Source organism: Ursus maritimus, unplaced genomic scaffold (assembly GCF_017311325.1).
Source record: "Ursus maritimus isolate PB19 unplaced genomic scaffold, ASM1731132v1 scaffold_15, whole genome shotgun sequence".
NCBI lineage: Eukaryota > Metazoa > Chordata > Mammalia > Carnivora > Ursidae > Ursus > Ursus maritimus.
Genome location: NW_024423897.1, coordinates 37424772 through 37446583, shown reverse-complemented (window position 1 = coordinate 37446583; position 21812 = coordinate 37424772). Strand labels below are relative to the sequence as shown.

At 43.8% G+C, this 21812-nt stretch overlaps 1 protein-coding gene across 1 annotated transcript in view; it reads right to left on the bottom strand.

Moving 5' to 3' along the window:
* Positions 1 to 5560, bottom strand: part of ADAMTS12 (ADAM metallopeptidase with thrombospondin type 1 motif 12) — a 284339-nt gene extending 278779 nt beyond the window's left edge. Inside the window, exon 1 of the mRNA XM_008692662.2 lies at positions 5127 to 5560. Coding sequence (XP_008690884.1) covers positions 5127 to 5253 — 127 coding nt within the window. The 5' untranslated portion in view covers positions 5254 to 5560. The remainder of the gene's footprint in view (positions 1 to 5126) is intronic.
* Positions 5561 to 21812: the final 16252 nt, after the last annotated feature.

Sequence of the window (21812 nt, the reverse complement as noted above, 5' to 3'; positions counted from 1 at the left end):
ATTGGGAATTGGGACTGAAATGCAGAAAAAAAATAATAATACAAGAAAGAGGCTTTGGACAAATTAATGATGCTAGCGTGCCATGAACTAGGAGTCAAGTTGACTCAGTCCTCTGTACTGCCTACTCCCCAAGGAATATTTGGACATATTTAGTATCAGAGGAACCTTCCAAGTTCAGAGCTTAGGAGAGGAAAGGCCAGGGAGGGTCAGAAGAGAGTGGATACAATTGGCTTCCCTTGTATTCTTCTCAGGTTACTCTTTTCTTCTATTACTCACAGGGATGTCTCCAGCTTCTCCCGGGTGAGCAGTGAATGGAAGTTAAGGACAGAAAGAGTCTTACTCAACAGGGTATAGCCATCATCTTGCCATGGGCCCAGCTGTGCGTGGTCACTACCCAGATGCTGACTCCTCCTCTCAGGCAACGCTCCTCTGTGCCTTATAGGGCCTGTCTCTGAAGATGCAGCTCAAAGAATTAAATGTGATTTTTGAAAGTATAAAATGAAAGATAAAGCTTGCCTAAGCCCCAGCACCTACTCCTCAAAGAATATAAGAGCAAACAAATTTAGAGCTCTTGACCCAGTTTCTTTCCATCTAACGGGTTTTGAAGAGAATGAGCATAAGTTGTCTATACAATAATATAATGATAATAACCACAGTAACCACTGAACGAGCACTTGCTATGAGCCAGCTACCATCAGTCCCTTCTCACTCAGTCCTCACGACCTTTGACACAGATTCAGTGAATTCCCATTTCATAAGGAAACTGAGCCTAAGAGAGGCCCCAGAGCCAATATGCCGCATTACTTACACTGAAACCTCATGCTTCCTAGTTCAAAATCATGTTCTTAGCCCCTGCCCTTCTCGTACATAAGTAGCTGCACGTGGCAGAGAGTAGAACAGAGTAGAAGAGATACTACTGCCTCTGCGGAGATGACCTGATGAGAAGAGGGCGGCTTGACTTTAAGAGGCCTCAGTTTGCTCAGCAATCAAGGGAGATACTAATGGCCTGTTTAGCAGGTGGAGAAACAAGAGGTAAGTTTTGCCTCTTGATTTGATTGCAGATGAAGCAGCTACGCCATGTCAGCCCCAGGTGTGGACAGAAACAGGCGGCCGCGGGAGCGTGACTTATGTGGGTAGCCCACCTGCAGGTGCCTTATCTATACAAAGGCGTCATAATACGAGCAGCTGCGACCTAGGGTCGCCGTGAGGATCCAGTGGATTCATATATGTAATGGATGTAGAACAGTGCTTGACGAACAGCACTCCGCGGCTACGACTGGTATTACGGACAGAAACTTGGCCATCAGCGATCGCTGTGGCCGGAAATAGATATAACCTCCATGCAGAGACGGGGAGAGGCCCACACTCACCTTCGCTTCCTCTCAGTGGGCATTTAGTTTGGAAGATGAGGTAGCTATAAGCTTGGCCAATAGAAAGCAGAGCTCAGAGGGGAGAGGACAGGAAGGGAGAAAGCACGTGTCAGGAAATAATTTTACCATTTCTGCGGTCAAGCCCAGCATTTAGAGCGCACCAACCTGGTCTTGTCTAGTCCTTCAGGTTCTCTGGGACAGATATTATTAACAGGGTCCCTCGTCTTAGCCCTCATTCCCACCCCCGTAAAAAGACAACAAAGAGGGCTGAGGATTCATTCTGGGGCACTCTGACTCCAGAGCCCACCCTTCTAACTGTTGCCCTTGCTGCTTCTCAAGGGTCTACCACTGAGAACCAGATGTCAAGATGGGGCGTCAACAAGGCTGTGGGTGGGGGAACTGAGGCACACTGTAATCCCATCACAGTCTGCAGCTTTATGGAAATACATTATCAGCCTTGAGAACCTTGATTTGCCTTCTTTCAAATTAGCCTCGAAACCCTCGGTCACAAACTCTGATGATACTTCATGAGAAACCTTGAGTGAAGCCTGTGGACACGAGTGCTTTCGAAAATTCACAGTACAGGCGACTTTTTCCCTCTGCTTAGAAAGAAAGGAGAGAGATGAGAGAATACTCACCTGCCAGATTCCATAGCTTAGGTTAAATCTATACTTAACTCTATATGGTGTATTTCTATCTTAGAGAGCCATGAATCTCTAAGACTCTTCACTAAAAAAGGCAATGAAATTCTCTAAGAGTCAGAAGTTTGTTTTCATAATTCTCTTCCACGGATGTTGCGACCTTTCAAATATATTTTTATCGTAGAAAACGACACGTGTCAAGATGTGGAGGATTATGTTGTTCCCCCCTAAGTTGTAAAATACACCATGGGAGGCTGGACTTGCTCACCAACCCTATGACCACTAACCTCCTGACCGTGATTGCTTATGATAACGAACACAAATAAAATACCAAAACTGTGAAGTGTCTTCTTACATAAAGAAAATATATGAAATCATTTCCTTCCTTCCTTTTTTTTTTTTCCAGGTAGCATAGATACATGAGTAGACCATTTGTCTTGAAGCACACTCAAAACATTTGTCTGGAGACGTTCCCTCTGTTCTTGCACAAACCTGTGCAGCCAGAAGCACATCTCTGCCATGGGATAAAGTGCCTGCCCTGTTGATTTCAGAGTCGCTGGGAGCAAAAGAGATCGTAGAAGCAGCGGAGACTTGTAGACAGTACAAGGAATAAGGAACCCAAGGGGCTATCACTGGCTGTGGAAGGAAGGCAGAATGTTGCACGCAAGATTTACATTTCCCATTGTTCTGATACTTGGTTGGGAACCACGAAACCTTGCGGAAGTCATTGCACGTTTATATATCACAAGTGAGTGATGTGGAAAGAATACTGGGCAGAGGGTCAAATCTGCCTTCTGGTCCCAGAAAAGATGGGATATACCTCTGTGCTCTTTCCCAGGCCTAAAATCCTGCCTCCGCCCGCCCCGTAGAACTAGAGACAATGTGAACGATTATCTAGGATCAGAATGTTTCCAGCCATGGGACCCTGTCCAATCCCCTTCACTTAATAGGGGCTCACTGAATACACTCCGACTAACAGACTCACCTCCGAGGTCCCCCATTCCTCCTCCGGAAAAATAAGGTTGGCAGAGATGATATGTGGAGTCATTTGCAAGTTTAAATGTGCAAAATTTGGGTGCAATTCAAAAATGTTGTCAGAGTAGAAATGGAAATCTAGGGACATTGGTTCTTTGTGAAATGACAGGCTGGTCCTTTGGGGCAAAACCGAGGTCATCCTAGTCCCAAGAAGCCTTAGAATTTCTCATCCTGTCTCTCCACCTCTCTCTCTCTCTCTCTCTCAGTTGTTCTCCCTCTCCACTTGGTTCTAAATGAAGCCTGCTCAGAAATTTCTCTGTTGCACCAAATGTGGATTTACTTATAAATCTACTGGTGATGATGAAGAACAAATATCCTGGAGAAAAGACTGTTAGAAATGGAAATTATTTTTAACACCTAAAAATCTGTGTATGGCTGATAAACTCTGAGCGCGCCAGAGCTATTTGTCAGTATCAAGTAATTTCAGCACAGAACCCCAAAGGTGACCAAGGAAAACAACCATCTCTCACCTTCCAGAGAGGAGAGAGCAAGGCGGGGGGCGGAGGGGGGGGTCTGCTCCACACTAAGCTGAAGTCGCTTACGAAGATGTGGAGCAAGGAGAGCTGAAAACCAAAGCAGGAGAATGTGTGTCTTTGAACCAAATCATCTCCAAATGCCCTGGGAAGTGCTCACAGGCTTTGTTTGTGCTGCCAGAAGGGAGACTTTTCACAAAGGAGCTGTTTTTCAAAGAAAAACAAACGCTGCTATTTTAAACTTGGGGGTGGGAGATTGTATCTGGAACGTTTACACAAGCAAGTGCTGGCTGATTGACATCCAACCCCAGTGTGCGGGCTCCAGCTCCCAAGGAAAGCAAAGAGACTTGCTTCTGATGGCTCTTGAAATCACAGTAGATGAGCTCTCAGCAGTATTTGAACTTAGCACCGGAGGCAGAACCCTGTGTGGAAATCCTCAGCAAAGACAGGCTCATGATCTCTGCCACCCAAGTGGTCAGAATGCTAGTGGAGCTACTCAAGGCTTGAGCACAGACAGCAAACACTGGACTTCATGTTTGCTAAAGCAGTGCTGTGTGTCTGTGTGTTTGTCTGTGTGTCTGTGTGTCTGTATGTGTTGTCCCTATTATTGCTAAGAGGCCAGCCTCCGGAGCCAGGCTACCTGGATTCAAAACACCACTTCACCATGAGCTGGGCCCATAAACTCAACAAGCTTTCTCAGCTTTATAACGGGGTCAGTAACAATGGTCCTTGCACCCCAGAAGGCTGCAGACAGTGGTTGCTGGGCTGACACATGCAGAGTGCCTTAGCAGTCCTGGTGCAGGGAACTTTCTCCAGCCACGCGGGCCATTGCTACCACTCTGTCTTCTCCTAGAGGTGCAAGGAACTCCCCACCAAACACAAAAGTGTCTCTGACCCTTCAAGTCCAATAAAAAAGCAGAGGCAGCAGTGCCGCTCTGCTCAAGATGTTAGGTTTAAAGGACAAGTTGTCCTGACCCCCCCCCCTCCAGTGTTTTCAATAGCATTGTAGGTTTCATGACATTCACAAGCAGATGCAGCCAGCTGCCCTCAGGAAGGCGGGACAGGGAAAGGTGAGCCCCTACAGTGGTAAATTTCCCCCAAAAAGAACTGTTATTTTAAAACACAGCCCTTAATCTTTCCAGGAAACCAAAACACAGCCAAACTCACTCAGCAAGGGGCGGGAATCACATTTCCCCTCCCCTGTCCAGAGCTGAAACTAACTAGAAACACCGCCAGTGGCCAGTTGGAACTTTTTAAAAAATCATTTTCCATGTTCAGAATTTGAAAAATAGAAGACTGAAACAGTGCAGCATTCAAAGAGAAGACAAAGGGGGGGTGTTACCAGTTACCCCTTGGGTCTTTACTGCCGCAGCACTAGTGTGCAAGAGACGGGGGACACTCGCCTTTCAGTGAGAATTAAGAAATCATCATTTTCAACACTGAATTCTGAGACACCCTATGTTACTGAGCTCCCAGCCCAGACTTCCTTACGACTCAGCCAAACGGTTTTGCAGAGTTCGGCCAGTGGGGGAGGGGAAGGGGGAGCAACCAACTTTCCACGCGTCTCACCACCAGGGCTTTCAAAGGAAAAAAGAAAAGCCACTAACCTTGCCTCCTGTCCGGGAAGTGCACCGGGCCTGGCTGAGCTTGTCTCCCATAGCAAAGGGCCCCCAAGTTAAGGAGGAGAGCTACAACGGAAAGGTTTGCAAGCCAGCTCCTCTGGGCACATGGCATGATTCGGTTGTTGGGGAGAAGAAAAGTCAGCAAGGTTTAGCTCTCAGCTCAAGAAATCAAGTCCTCGCCTGTGCCCGAGCAGAAAGATGCAAGGGTGCATGGTCCAGGAGTGGGACAGAGCGGCTGCAAAGCCCACGATCTCCCTTTGCTTTTTTAAGCAGAAAGGGGTTCGTTACCTTTATTCCCCTTCCCTCCTGAAAGGGGAATGATTTAACTGGCAGCGCCTGCTTTCCGCGGGGTGTGGAACGGGTCAGAGCGGGAGGGGGCAGCCCACCCAAGATCCCCACCCCTCTGCCTTCGGCGCCCGGCCTCGCAGCCAACTCCGCTCATCTTCCTCCGGCCTCCCACCCCCACGCTCCTCCGGCCCCGCCCAGAGCCCTGCCGAGCCGGCCAAATAGGGGAGACCCGGGAGAGCCACCCTGGGCGGGACTGCGAAAAGAGAGGCCCCCAGGCCGGCCCTCCCTGGCCAAAATACAGGCCGAACTGCTGAGCGCAGAGGTGGGGCACAGGGCACCCCACTCCTCCACCCTCCCGGCTCAGTGCTGCCCCCTTGGCTGCCTTTCTCCTCCCAGTTCTGAACTTTTCCTAACATTGCTCTGCGGAGACCCCTGAGTCAGCCGGATTTCTCTGGGATTTTCTTCCAAAGCAAGCTAGGACTTCCATTTAAAAAAGGAATGGGCAGTTTCTCTCTTGGCCAAGTCACACAGAGAGAAATGGTCTGAGCTAATCTGGTTCAACCCTGAACAAGTCCCATCATGGGCACCAAGAGGTGATGAGACCAAATGATTATGAGCCTTGCTGATTCTGCCCGTCACTCTGGTGCCTTTCTGCTTCTATCATCGCACCTTTCCTAGCCCACCTCCACTACCCACGAGGAGACCAAGACAGTGGAGGAACTAAATAAGCCCAAGACCGTGTGAAGGTATTTCTCCAGTTGACCTGCCCAGGTTGCTCATGGAGGGGGCATCCCGGGGGCTCGAGTTTTACATTACTGAGAGAATGCTGCAAACCAGGGAGCTTGCCAAGCATCCTGAGAATTTACTGGATAATCCAGCCAAGATTTCACACCTCTGGGCTGAAACAGGCTTCCTTACTCCGTTCAGGAGGAATTTGGTCTCATACTGGTCCTCCGTGGCTTCCAGCCAGCCATGTGTGTTCAGTGAGAGGTGCAGGAGAGCAACTCATTCAACCCTGTGCAGGCCTGGGCAGCCCCCGCAAAGCAGTGATCCAAGTACAAGGTCGTCCTCACAGGCTTGGTGGGTATGAATCCTTCAGACTAGATACATATGTGCCACCATATTTCGAGGGGTATGAATTCGTTTTCTATTATTGGCATTAAGCGTTCCCATAAAGTTGGCAACTTAAAACAGCACAAATTTAGTATCATACCGTTCTGGAGGTCAGAAGTCTGAGATAGGTCTGCCTGGCCTAAAATCAAGGTGTATGCACAGCCACATTCCTTTCTGGAGCCTGTAGGGGACAGTTGTTTCCCTGCTTTTTTCATCTTCTAGGGGCTACCCACATTTCCCAGTCCCTTGCCCTCTTCCCCTGGTTTCAAAGTCAGCAATGGCCCGTGAGTCTCCTATATGGCATCTTGGTGACACTACCTCTTTTTCCTCCCTTTTTCGTTTATAAGGACCCTTGTGATGACATTGGGCCCACTCAGGTCATCCAGAATAATCTCTGGATCTTAAGATCAGCCCAATAGCAATCTTAATTCCCTCTGCAACCTTTATCCCCCTTGTCGTGTAACATACCATGTTATGTCATCATGGGCCAGTCATGGAAGTGCTCCGAGCCTCTTCTCCTGTGACATAAATATTAAGTAGGAAGAGTATAAGATAAGTGCAAAAGCAACTCAGATATGACAGGCATGCCTGGCGAAATGGCGTGACGATCTGGTAGAAATGCAATTACAAAGACATTGAAGAACCACTTTGAGTAAGAACTCCTTTTGTTTCTTTTCCTTTCTTCCTCTTCTCCTTCCCCTCAGTCTCCTCTTCCACTTCCTCCTCTTCTTCCTCTTCATTTTATCCTTTTAATAGCAAGCAGGGTCTCATCTGAAGTGTGGGATCACTCCTGGCTTCCATGCTCTGGAGAAGAGCAAAAATTTCTAGGAACTTTTGAATCCCAATAATGTCAGGGAGGATCAGGGAGAATCCATGGATCATTCTGGATTCATAGTTTCTTAACTTCTTCAACTTGAATGGCTTTCCCATTACTTTCTCTCCCCTCCTACTTTCAAGACCATGACCAGAAATATCTGTCATCCAGAGTCATTCAAGCCTGAAATATTGAAACTATAAAATCCCACCAAAATTCCAGCCCTTTCAGACCTTTGTACCCAGTACCTTGGGTCTTCACCCTAATAAGGACTGCCTGTCTCCTGATCGCACCATTGTTGGTTGTCTCAAAATCTATAAGCATCTCTCTGGCTTTACCTCCTTTTCTGCCCAGCCATACCCTATGATTCATCTCCTTAAATAATCTCTCACCAGTGCTTTCAACAACTCTTTCTCATCAAACGCTAACCTTGTTTTACCCTAACTGCTGGTTTTTCTCTGCTTTTTGTTTCCAAGTGCTGTTGAAGAGTCACCTACTGGTGCAACTATCAATTCATGTCTCCAAGTTCAGCAAGTTTTCAACGTGACTCAGCACAAATATGCATCCTGCTACTATTCTAACACCAAGTTCTTCCCACTTCTTCCAGAATTTACTTCCAAAGCCTGGTATTTCCTCAGGATAGAGGGAAGAGTTCATCTTATTCAACTTTTCCTCTGCTCATTGGAAAAAGGTAACAAATGTTCTTGGTGACAAAGGTTGGTAGTGATAAAAAAAAAATGCCAACTACCTTCCCTGATACGTCCACTACAGAGCACAGAGTGTCCAAAATATCCCTGAGGTGGCTGATGCAAATATACTACCACTGAAGAAAGGCTATAAAAACATGTAAAATACAAATATTGAAAAATAGCTAGGAATGGAAAAAAATATTACACACTATATATGAGACACTGTGCTAAACACTGTAATCACATTGCTTTATTTAATTTTCACAAAAACCTATTAGGTAGAAACTATTATTATCTTTGGTGGTTAGATGGGGAAACACCAAAAGACTATACAAGTCGCCTAGGATCACATTCCTAGGAAGTTGAAAACCGGGATGAAGTAGTGAGATTCAGAAGAAGGAGAAGACTTAGCCAAGCCAATAAGCAGAATCAAATACACATCTGTCTTACTTAAGGCCCCTTGTCATGCCCTCAGTCACAGAAAGTGGAAGGGCTAAGAACACTGATAGACGGACATCATTGTAGCATCTTGGGTGGTGGTTTAGGTTACTACAGTGAAGTGTTTTCTGTGCAAAAACACAAATTGTGACAAAAGATATAAGGTGCCTCACCAAGAGCTCCCCCTGTTTCATGAGCAAAGAAGGCTTTCAAAAAGCTCATACTTTCCATCTAAGCCTATAGAAGCCCAAGGGATAGCTGAAATTCAAGGACAGGCAGTCCAGTGCGTTTCTCAGAGCTGTCATTAACACTGGAAAGGCAAAAGAAACTGACTGCAAACAAAACCAAAACCACCCTGTTTTCAAAAATCATACATTTAAATATTGTTGTCGCATGTCCTATTTTCTTTTCTTTTAAGTTTTTATTTAAATCCCAGTTAGTTAATAGACAGTGTAATATTTCAGGTGTACAATACAGTGATTCAGCACTTTCATACAACACCAGGTGTTCATCACAACAAGTGCCCTCCTTAATCCCCACCATTTATCACCCCCCCCCACCCACTTCCCCTCTGGTTACCATCAGTTTGTGCTCTATAGTTAAGAGTCTGCTTCTTGGTTTGCCTCTCTTTCTCTCTCTTTTTTTCCCCTTTGCTCATTTGTTCTGTTTCTTAAATTACACATGAGTGGAATCCTAGAGTATTTGTCTTTCTCTGACTGACTTATTTTCCTTAGCATTATACTCTGCAACTCCATCCATAGCATTGCCAATAGCAAGATTTCATTCTTTTTGATGGCTGAGTAATATTCCATCATATATATACACCACACCTTCTTTATCCATTCATCAGTCGTTGGACACTTGGGCTGTTTCCAAAATTTGGCTATTACAAATAATGCTGCTATCAACATTGGAGTGCAGGTATCCCTTTGAATTAGCATTTTTGTATTCTTTGGGTAAATACCTAGTAGTGCCATTGCTGGCTCATAGGGTAGTTCTGTACTATTTTCTTTGAAACCTCTCTGCAGTCTTAAAAGAAGATGGAGGTAAGTATTTGTAACCCTCAGTAGTGTAAGTTCACTTTTATTCTTCCACCCAAGTGTATTCAATGTGTAAGTGGATCAGTAATCAGAACTACTCACTCTGTACACTCAGCTCCCAGAGAGTTTGCCTTCCTGGGTCAATCTGAAGATCTTGGAATCTATGCCTTGCAGATGTTGTAAAGTTACCTGGCCTTGTATCAAGTGGATTCCATTTTGGAACATTCTCCTAATGTTGTAATTAATCAACTTAATTAAATAAACAATGTCTTGGTAATACCCCTTTGAAAGCCATGGCTGAAAAGGCTATGGATCCCTGATTAAGGAAACATACTATTGGCTCAAAGAAAACAGCCCACTTGAGAAAAAAAAAAAATGTGTAGCACAGAGAATAAATATTTGCTGTTAATTGAAAGTAACTTCAGTTTGTAGTGCATCTTAAGACTAATCAAAATGAAATATAACAAGATTTTACCGGTTGGTGGGGGGAGATTCACATGGGAGGTCTGCCAGAGGGAGCCCAAGTCATATGAGGGGGGGACAGGGAGAAGCCTATTGAAAGGTGTCAGAACCTCAGCAATTTTAATTGTCACCCATGTAAGACAGTTGCCCAATGCATGGTATCAGAGACTGAGCAGAGTGAGGAGGACATCCATCTGAGAGGGAATGTCCCAGCAGGGTGTTGAAATACTGACAGGATAAGGAGGGGTGGGGTGATGGTGACAACTGATGGAGGTGACTGAAGATTGGTTACATACAAGGAAATTGATCAAATAAGTAAACATAGCAAGCATAATGGGAGTCAAGTTTCTCACTACCTGTGAAGAGAATTACCAATATTAAAAAAAAAGAGAGAGAGAGAAAGAAAAGTAGAATAAACTCTATGTTGGATTACAACTGAAGGTAATTGGTATGAATCCAAGTTGTTGATGACTGTACAGATGCATATGGAAATAAAAATATAAATAGGCATAAGTATTATGCATATGTGTGTGTACATACATATATTGCCTAGGCCTGTTCACTTGAGGGTATTGGAAGAATGACTCCCCAGCAACAATGAGCACATCTGACACCCAGATCTTGGATTCTAAATACCATTCTCCTCTAAATGGAACCGGGACTCATTAGCAAAATGACTGACTTCAGAACTAGGGCTTAGGAGGTAGAAGATAACATTGAAACATTGTATTGCAAAAACAAACAAACAAACAAACAAACCTCAAAGAAAGATGAGAGTTTGTCAAAAGGAGAGAGGAGATAACATGAAAGGACCCACACTAGCTAAGTCTAGGAAAACTTAAGCAAATATATATAATAGTAACAAATTACTAGTCTTATAATAAGATAATCCATGAATCCATACTGATACAAATAGATAAATGAATAGAGAGATTGATGAGGAATGGGAACTTTATATCATTTTAAAGTATCTCCTCCCAAATAGTTGTTACAGATAAGAGCAGAAACAGTTCTTTAGAGGAGAAAAGCACAGCAAATGTCCCCTTAATTGAGTAAACAAAGAAAGCAAATCGGTAGTGTGAACAATCAAACCCGTGTGCTACCTGACAGGCTCCAATAATATCTGCCCAAGATACATAGCCTGAATCTAATCATTAGAAAACGTCAGATAACCAAAACTGAGGGACACTCTACAAAATAACTCTGCTTTTTTTTAATCTTCAAAAGACCAAGAAAGTCAAAGGGAGACTGAAACACTGTACCAGATTGAAGGAGACCCAAGAGATATGACATTGAAAGGCAACGCATGATTCTGAAGTTCCTTCTGTTACAAAAGACATTGTTGGAACAATTAGTGAAACTTGAAAGGAGACAGAGAATGGGATGTTAGTATTGTATCACTTCATGTCCTGATTCTGGGGGTTGTGGCTGCGTGGAAGCTGCCCTTGCTTGTTAGAGATACACATGAAAGTATTTGGAGGTGAAGGGGCATCTAGTTGGCAATTTACTCTCAAATGATTCAAAACACAAATGTTGTCTTTTAACTTTACGTCCCACTTTTATGTGAGTTTGAGATTGTTTCTACTTAAAAAATATAAAATGTAACAGTTTGTTCTTACCCTTTCAAATAATTTAGCACTTGGTGGAGATACTATAGAATTGGAAATTAGAGAAGCTGGGGGCGCCTGGGTGGCTCAGTCATTAAGCGTCTGCCTTCGGCTCAGGGAGTGATCCTGGCATTCTGGGATTGAGCCCCACATTAGGCTCCTCCGGGGGGAGCCTGCTTCTTCCTCTCCCACTCTCCCTGCCTGTGTTCCCTCTCTCGCTGGCTGTCTCTCTGTCAAATAAATAAAATAAATAAAATCTTAAAAAAAAAAAAAAGGAAATTAGAGAAGCTGAATAATGAGAAGTTAGTGGCCAACGGGGTGCCCATGCACGGTGGTCTCTGAGCAGGCATGCTGGCGGCTGCAGATGCTACCATTGTCATTACCTGTGTTAGTCCTGAACCACATGGGCACCAGTCCCTTTCTGTCATTTTGCCTTAAAGATTAAGCTAAATTAAAGAGTAGTGTGCCCATTGTTCCTGAGGAGAGGAGAAAATTAGGGATGGAATGTATTAGGGAAACCTTGAGCACTACTGCCTTAGCAAAAGGAGAAAACGTCATGTATTCATCCAACAAATATTTATTGACTGCCTTCTATGTCCGGACATTGGGGATATAGCAACAAATAAAATAAGCAGAGATTCCTTCCTCATGTTTGCATATGCCATGGCTTGAGCCCGGGGGAAAGAGAATAAACAAGTAAATATATAATATGGAAGACAGTGGTAAGAGCAGTGGAGAACAATGAACAGGCTAAGGAGAACTGGAAGTGATTGAGAGGGGAGGGTTTCTGTTTTATACAAGAGGGTCAAGAATGACCTCCACTAAGATGATTTTAAGGGACGGCATTAAGAATCTGGATGAAATAGGTATCTGGGAGAAGAGCATTCCAGGCCAAGGAGACAATAACAGGAAAGATCCTCGACTGGGAATAAGTAGAAATATGCTCAGAGAGCTCAAGAGGAAGCAAAGTGTTTGTTGTGACTGTAGTGTGTGAACAGAGGCAGCGTGCTGATGGACAGGGGACGGGAAGGTCATGAAGGCCCTCAGAGACCACAAGGAAGACTTTGGATTTTACCGTGACATGTTAAGAAGCCATTGGGGGTGGAGGGGTTGAGTACAGGAGTGACAAGAATTGACTTAGGACTTTTAAGATTTCTTGGGCTGCTGTAGAGAGAAACGGAGGAGCACAAAGAGCTGTTAGGAGGCCATGAATTAACTCAGGTACAGGATAATGATGGATTACATCTGGCGGTAGCAGAAGACATGGTGAAAATTGGTCCGATTCTGGATTTATTTTGAAGGTAAAAACAACAAGACTTTCTAATTAATTGGATGTGTGAGGAAAAAGAACTCAAGATGGATTTCAAGGTTTTAGATTTGCCCATAATTGAGGTAGGGAAGATGAAAGGTAGAATAGAAATGGTGGGGGTGGGGACAATTGAAAGTTCAGTTTGAGACATGTTAAGATTTCTCTTCGGTGTCTGAAAGGAAATGTCAAGTAGGCCCTCGGAGTTCAGGGAGAGGTTCAGGTTGGGGTTATGCGTTTGGAAGTCATTATGGTGTTTGGATGGTATTAACAGCCTTGAAATGGGATGAGAATACCTACTGTATGGCTGTAGGGGAGAAGGTAAAAGGCACGAGGCTTGTAGTCTTGTGCTATAGACTAAATACCTGGGTCTCCCCACACACACCACTACACACAAACAAAATTCGTATATTGAAATCCTAAACCCCAGTGTGATGGCATAGGAAGGCAGGGTCTGTGGGAGATGATTACGTCCTGAGAGTGGAGGCCTCATGAATGGGATTAGTGCCCTTATAAAAGAGAGCCCACCTTTTCTACCATGCGAAGACGGAGCGAGAAGATGGCCCCTGGGAACCAGGAAGCAGGCTCTCACCGGGCACTAACTCGGCGAGTTCCTTGATCTGGGACTTCTCAGCCTCCAGAATTGTGAGGAATGAATTTCTGTTGTTTGTAAGCCACCCAGTCTTTGACATCTTTATTATATCAGCCCAAACAGGCTAAGACCCTGGGAATGCTCCAATATTTAGAGTTCCCGGAAATAAAGAGAAATCAGCACAGGAGACTGAGGAGAGCCCAACAAAATAAGAAGAGAATGGTGAGTGTGGTATCTTCAAAACCAAGTGGAAAGCGTTTCAAGGTGGAGTTATTCACTAGCTCAAACTGGAGTAAGGAGAAAAGTCCAGGCTTTACATATTCTGCTGCCCAGAAGAAAAAAAAAAAAATGGAAGAGAAAGACTGAGTTTGTTTGGTTAAGAAACGATAACTCCACCCACTAATAAATGTAGCTTATCAACGTCCTTGAAATCTGACCAATCAGAAATTCTTTCATGGAAAGCGGTGTCAAGAAGGTATGAATGTACCAAGGAAGGTCCACAATCTTAGCTTACCCCACTTTTAATATTCTTTTAACCCACAGAGCTCAACAAGAGCCTATGAGTAGCCTGGGCTGGCATTCTCCTCCTCCCAGGAGAGCTCCTGCCCTGGTCCCAGAGGGTCACTCCTCTGAGGTTCATCACTGCTTTCTCTTAGCCTCCCGGGGTCATTGAGAGCAGATCAGCTATGCCCCCAAGAAACTTTGAAATGAGTAAATGGGATTAGTTCAGATAGCAATAAAGATATACCATAATAGGACCCCCTTTTCTTGCCTTATTGAGGTATGATTGACATACAATAAACTGCATATGTTTAAAGTATACAGTTGTTTTTTTTTATAGATTTTTATTTATTTATTTGACAGAGACAGCCAGCGAGAGAGAGAACACAAGCAGGGGAAGTGGGAGAGGAAGAAGCAGGCTCTTAGCGGAGGAGCCTGATGTGGGGTTCGATCCCAGGACTCTGGGATCACGCCCTGAGCCGAAGGCAGACGCTTAACGACTGCACCACCCAGGTGCCCCTAAAGTATACAGTTTTATGTGTTTGCGTGTACACACACACACACACCTGTGAAACCATCACCGCAGTAAGTTTGCACATATATGTGTAGGCCCACATGTGGTGCGTGTGTGCTAGTGTGCATGGGGCAAACCAGAAATTTCCTCCTGCTCCTTTGCAGTCTCCTCCTCCTGTCCCTACTTGTATGACCCCATAACCACAGGTAGCCACTCCCTGCTGTCACTGGACATTCATCAGCAATTTCTTGAATTTCACGTAAATGGAGTCATACAGTATAAACTAACTTTTGTCTGCCTTCTTTGACTCAGCATCATTATTTGGGTATTTTGTGTCCCAGTGCTCTGCTCCTTTTTATTTCTGCACAGAGTTCCCTTGTATGGATCTACCACTGTGGGCCCTTCGTTCACCTTGTCACTAATTTATCTGTTGGTTATTGGAAAACCGATGGAGTGAAAACGTGGTCAGAAACACCAAGCCTAAAATCAGCGGACGCGTGCATACTACTAATTCCTGTTACAGGTATTCCCTTGAAACTTAGGAAGCAAGGCCCCTAAGTCCTCCAACAATCGCATTTCAGTATATGTTTCTCCTCAGGATATGTTTCTCCTCAGGATAGAGTGACTTTAAAAGATACACGTGAAAATACGACAAACAGGCTTTGAAGTTAACCCTGGATAAAGATAAAGCTTCTCTTTATGGTTCTGTAGAGTTTCAACACAGCTCGTCCACTCTGCCAGACAGAGGTGTAGGTTATCTCTGCCGCCACGAGAGGAGTATTTGTGGCATTTTGGATCTTCAGCGCACAGAAAGACAGGCTCTGTGCTCTCAGAGACCCTTTCATGAGGCCCAGGGGACAGCCAGCCAAGGGCTAGCTGCCTCTGCAGACACCTTTCTCTACCTTGGCCACACTCTCCAAATGGTGCCCGGCAGGATCACCTCCTTGGCTATAAGAAGGCCCATTCTGTTGCTTCATAGCCCCTCTGAGTGTTGCAGATAACACTAACTCGCACTATTAGGTGATTGTTTGCTCTCCTATTAAATCTGCCCCCAGTCTCCTGAAAGGCCTCCGAGAGCAAAGGGCTGTATTGCAGCCTGCAGTAAAGCAGGGGCTGTGATCCGATTAAGATGTGATTCTTTGTTTGAAGGTGAGAGGACTGATATGTGTATGGATAGACTGATGGAGTCTTTGAAACCCAATGTGAGAAAATTGGGTACACAAGATATGTTTATTGAATACATGGATTAGTTATGTAAGGCAGAGAGAAATCTGTGACAGATTCATAGAAAGAACTGATATTATCAAGTGGTGAATCAGAAAGCAGGCAGCCAAGCTGAATTTCAAACAGTGAGATTCAAGTTAATGAATTTCATGATTCCTTATGATTGATTTTCCCCTTGATTATAAACTGTAGGTAAAAGGACTATGTTTTATTTATTATTGCATTTCTCTCAAGGATAAAAATGATAAATAAGTATTTGATCCGAGGATGGGTGGCTGGGAGACTTAGTGGGGAATGTTCTGGGAATGACCTGCTTTGAGACCCATGGACATATCTCTCCATTAAAGAGTTGGCTTCCTCTCCTAACTCCCACCTGGAATTGGGAAACAGATTCTGGTTTTAATATTAGACTATTCATTTCTCTCTTTGCCCTCAGAAATAAATATTTTCCTCTGTGGATATGCTGAAAGCCCCCCAAGTAGCCCCACCTTGGGCTGGTCTTCTCTTGAGACCTCCTCCACCCACTCTCTCTGAGTCAACAACTAGAAGGTTAATCCCTGACATAGCAGGGGCTGCCCGCATATTCTGCTCTTATCTTTAATATTCCCATGCTGCTTTTTTCTTTGGAATTAAAGTGTTTGTCTTCCTCTAGGATTTTGAGTTGGAAGCTTAGATCATTGATGTTTAACCTCTTTTCTTTTTAAAAATATGCACTTACCGCTATAAATTTTCCTCTAAGCACCGTTTTGATTGCATCTCAAAATTTGATGCCATGGTTTATTATGATTTAGTTTAAAATATTTTGTAATTTATTTTATAACATTTTATATTTTAGTTCTTTAATCAGGGTTGTTTAAAGTACGTGGCTTAATTTTGAAAGATTTGAGGACTTATAGTAATCATTCTTTCGTTGATATCTAGTTTAATTCCACTGTGCTCAAAATACGTGTTCTGTATGATTTCAATCCTTTGAAATCTGTTGAAACTTGGTTTTGGCTCAGCAAGTGGCCAGTCTTGGTGAATGTTTTATGCGTATTTGAAGAAAGTGTGCATTTGCTCCATGTTGAGAATATACTGTAGAACTTACCCTTAGGATGTGCCTCTTCCAGGGGTTAGACTGAAAGCCTAGACTTTACTTATTCCCCTCCCCTTTACTAAGCTTGAACTTCAGTCTTTATTGTCCCAGCACCGCACAGCTGTTGAGATAACTACTCAGTTAAGTAGCCTTCAACTCCTGTTTCCTGCTGGGTATTGTAACAGCCTGGCTTACTGTGGTAGTCAGCTTTCAAGACCATCCCAAGGACATCTGCCTCCTAGTAATCATATTCCTGTATAACTCCCCTCTCCTTGAGTGTGGACTAGATTTATTTTTTTTTTTAAGATTTTATTTATTTATTTGACAGAGAGAGAGCACAAGCAGCGGGAGTGGGAGAGAGAGAAGCAGGCTCCCCGCTGAGCAGGGAGCCCGATGTGGGACTTGATCCCAGGACCCTGGGATCATGACCTGAGCCGAAGGCAGACGCTTAACTGCCTGAGCCACCCAGGCGTCCCTGGACTGGACTTACGGATTGGCCTCTAAAGAATAGAATAGAGAAGAAGTGGTGGGAGCGTCACTTCTTTCACTAGATCATAAAAACACTATAGTTTTCATGCCAATTTCTCTGTCTCTCTCTCATCACTCACCCCGCTGGAAACCAGCTGCCATATTGTGAAGCAGCCCTATGGAGAATCCCACAGAGTGAAAGATCAAGGTCTGCCAACAACCTTGTGATTGAACTTAAAAGCAATCCCACTCCTTACCACTAACTCTATTAAATAAACCCTCAGCCCCAGCTGATAGCTTGCCTGCAACCTCAGGTTGAGCCAAACTGGATTCCTGACCCACACAAACGGTGAGATGATACTTCTTGTTTTAAGCCATAAAGTTTTAACATAAATTATTATTTGGCAAGAGAGAACTAACACAGACAGAAATGGAAAAATAGAAAGAAGTAGATGGATTCAGGAATTTGGGGGGCTTGGTTTTGTTTTTGTTCTTGAGAACATGCTAACGAGACCTTCTGGATTGAGTTACGTTGGTGTAAGGGAAAATGAGAGATAAAGAATTACTCTTGGGTTTTTGGTTCAAACAGTTACGTGAATGGCAATGCCTTCGACTAAGATTGGGAAATCTGAAAGAAATCAGCAGCCATGCAGAGGCGCCAAGTAACAGTTGGATATGCACCTCTGCAATTCTGAGTGTTAGAGCCTGGAAATCAGATCTGCGATGATAGTAGTATCAACCTCACTGGTTTTCAGTATTAGGTGAGAAAATGCAGATAAAACCTTTTGCACAGTGCACACAGTTGTTACCTGTAGTGGGTAGAATTGTGTCCCCCTGGAAAGAAATGTTCAAATCCTAGACCCTGTTACCTGTGAATGTGACCTTGTTTGGAAATATAAATGTACATTCTTTGCAGATGTAATTAGTTAGGATGAGGTCATACGGATTAAAGTGGACCCTAATTCAATGACTGGTGTCCTTACAGAGAGAAAACAGAGACACAAAGATATACACAGAAAAGAGAATCCCATCTGAAGACAAAGACAGAGATGATAGTGATGCTGTTACAAACCAAGGAATCAACATAGACCCACCGGAAGTTGGGAGAGAGACATGGGATGTTTTCTCCCTCAGAGTCTCCAAGAAACCCACTCTGCCAACACCTTGATTTCCGACTGCTAATCTCAAAGATTTTGCGATAATAAATTCCTTTCATGTTAAACCACCTGTTTTGCTGTAATTTGTTACAGCAACCCTAGGAGAATAATATGTCCAAATAAATGTGAAATATGAGTGGTTATCATTTCTATTATTATCATTCATATTGTGCCAATGTTGTTTTTGTTGTTATAGATCCAAACACCTAGCACATTGCTTTGTGCATATTAGGAACTTAATTCATAATTATGGTAAAACAAAAATCCGTGATATCTTCAGACTGAAAAGAAGTAATGCACAGTGAAGGATAGCTGCACATATTCCAAAGAATGTTGAAAGAATAGATTCTTTTCTCCTCTCTTTTATCTGAAAACCCACTTTGTTTTGTAGAATCCCAGAATCGAGATTATATATCTCCTCTCTAACCTGACTGATGTAATTTCCTGCCTCCTCATTTAGATCCAGCTCAAGTTCTTCTGTCTTGCTACAGTCTACCCAGAACAGACTACCCATGTGATAACATGCTCCCCCAAACTCACACCCTAGCCTTTACTCACATGTTAGTTATATATTACATTCTTTGGATTATGAACTTATATACCTAAATGATATTTGACCACAACTGATATGTTTCTCTCCTTGAATTTTTTAGATGATGTTTGAGAAAAGTATCGTCCTTGCTTTTAAGATAAATTGTCTCAAATATCTTTAGTTCATGTTGGAAAGGTTCATTTCATATTTGAAAGGGGATTTTTGCTTCCATAACAAAGGCTTAGTTAAGTGATACTATAAATTCCTGAACATGAGCTCTGGTTCATTTTCAGAGAGCAGATTTGGAAATGAAGAACATTCTAGGCTCAGAAGCATTCTGGCAGCATTCTCAAAAAGTAGCACTTGGGAACAGCCTCTCCTGGGGGCTCAATCTGAGCTGTGCTGGCTAGTATTCAAGGCTGGTGTACCTCAGGAGCACAGGGCCCTCCCAGTCTCACAGTGAAGAAAATGTCATTGTTGGGCCCAAATGTGATTTTAGGGGAACTTGCCAAGACCTCCTTCTCTTCCTTTGCTTCCAATCCTAGTGTGTAATAAACCATCACTGGACATTAATTACTTTTGGGGACTTAATTTTTTTTTACGTGGAAAGTTAGAAAAGAAATAAAAGTCCAGATGTTCCCAAACTTGGGAAAAATTAGTATCATCTGGAAGAATGCTTTTAAAATGTAGAGTCTTGGGCCCTTTTCCAAATCCACCAAGAATCAGAATCTCTGGGCCAGCATGGGGCTGGGGGAAGAGTTGCAATTTATATTTTTAGCAAGTTCCCCACCTGACTCTGATGTCACCTGCTTAGTACCTATTCTCAGAATATTTGAAAACTATAATTCCTCCCATATACAGATATGAAAACCAAGGCAAAGGGCTGTCAGGATATGCCGTAGTCTTCCTTGTTTTTCAACAGCACCTTGAAATTTTTTTTTTTTTTTAAGAAAGGAGAGATAAAAATTTGATGGAGAAAGAACTGGTAAAACATGAAGTGAAAAGTGAGCTTGAAGGTGAGACTACTAAACAGAGATAAGAGGTGTCCACAGAGGCACCCTGTGAATTGGGAGCAATAACCAGAGGAGGGCTGATCTTTTTCAGATCAAACAGTTCAAAGGTGGATTGGTTTTGGTTTGTTCTTTACTGAAGCCCTGACGCCCTCTAGCCGGCAAGTAGAGAAGTCCAGAGTCCATAGTGAAGCGTCTTCTCTGCTTTGGAATTGGGTTCTTGCTTTGGAATCCAGATTGTTTCAGTTTACCTTCATATGTTTTGGGGACCATATTTCTTTTTTAACTAAGTATTTTACTATCTCCTCTGCTTTAAAGTCACATCCTCTTGATCTCTGTAAGTAAAGTTGTGGACTCTGCAGGCGAGAGGACAGCCATGCCTAAGATATTTTTGTCTCAGTTTCATTGGGGACAGTTAGGAAAACATTTCAAATTTCTTAAGTTCACCCTAAAAAAGTGCAATTTACACTAGAGCAGTTGAAGTGGCATTTAAGTAAACTGCCGTTTGAAAAGTAATTCAAATGGCTTACACTGGTTCCCCTTGTCCAAAGTAACTTAGAAGATTCCTTAGCATTTAATTCCACTGATCTGAAAAACACCTGCTAAAGAGTTCTGATTATAACAGTAGTGAAAGTAAGATGCTGGTGGTCCAAAAATAGTCTATGGAATCCTCTATTCCAACTGCATCAAGGTAAAGAGAATGCATGTGAGTAAACAATTTGTGGAAGAGCTTTGGGCTAAGAGCTGGACAGGTGGTATCTAACATCTGTGAACTCAGCTCACCGATGATATATTCTCTGCTTAGCCTCAGTTCTCAGAATATACCAAAGGCAGAGGGCAACACTTGAACCCAGAGTTTTGCTATGTGAGGACACTTTGAAAATCCTGACAGTCACAGGCACCAAGTAGTTAGATAATTAAAGAAGGAGAAATGGAGCTTGTGTTTGTGTATCTGGTTAAAGCCCATCATCTGACTTAGGGTCTGGTCATGAAAAGAGGTTGCTCATTGCTTTTAAAAATAAAAATGGGCAAGAGATAGTGAATTTATAGAACCATCTTTCATCAAATGGGATCGTTTCAAAGATAAAGTGGGAGTAAAGAAGAAAGAAAAAAATTCTAATACCTGTATTTATGTTTGGGAATAAGAAAGAAAAATGCATCGCAAATCAAAGCTGACTTTCTCCAGCAGCAGATGAAAATAAAGGGTTACAACCATCTCCTGAAACTTTGAAATGGAAAGGGGGTAATCAGCTGGTGGGCTTTGCCAGCTACCCACAGCTTCCTCCTCCCCGAGGCGGGCGTGGCGAAGTTCAGCACCTCGGAAAGCGCCCCCTCATCCCCGGCGCGGGGGTTACGCATGCTCCCTGGGAGCCCGCAGCCTAGGCTTTGCGGGTGCGAATATAACTCGGGTGGCCGCCGCTGGCAACTCGCTGGGAGCTGACAACAGCGGAGAGATGAAGGCGCGAGGCAGGGTGGTCGAAAGACTTCCAGAGGGTCAGAGCGAAGCAGACAGAACTCTATCTTTTTCCTCTCAAAGGACAGAAACCTCATCTTAGCACGAGCAGAGGAAACCGACAAAGGTATTTGAAAGAGGAGAGGGCCCCCAGTAGTGGTCCTGAGCGGCAGGGGTATAGGCTCGTGCCCAACAAAACCAGTGGGGGAACGTCTGAATCGTACAGCAAGGACCGGGAGACTCCGACCTTGGCCAGAGAACCCTTGGATGCCCACCTTTCGCCTCAGGAGCTGCACCGCTCAGCTGTAGAACTCCCCTCCAGAACAGACGCCAAGCGCAACTCCGGCACCCAAGGCTGGGTACCCTGTGCGGGGAAAGCGTTTGGCAT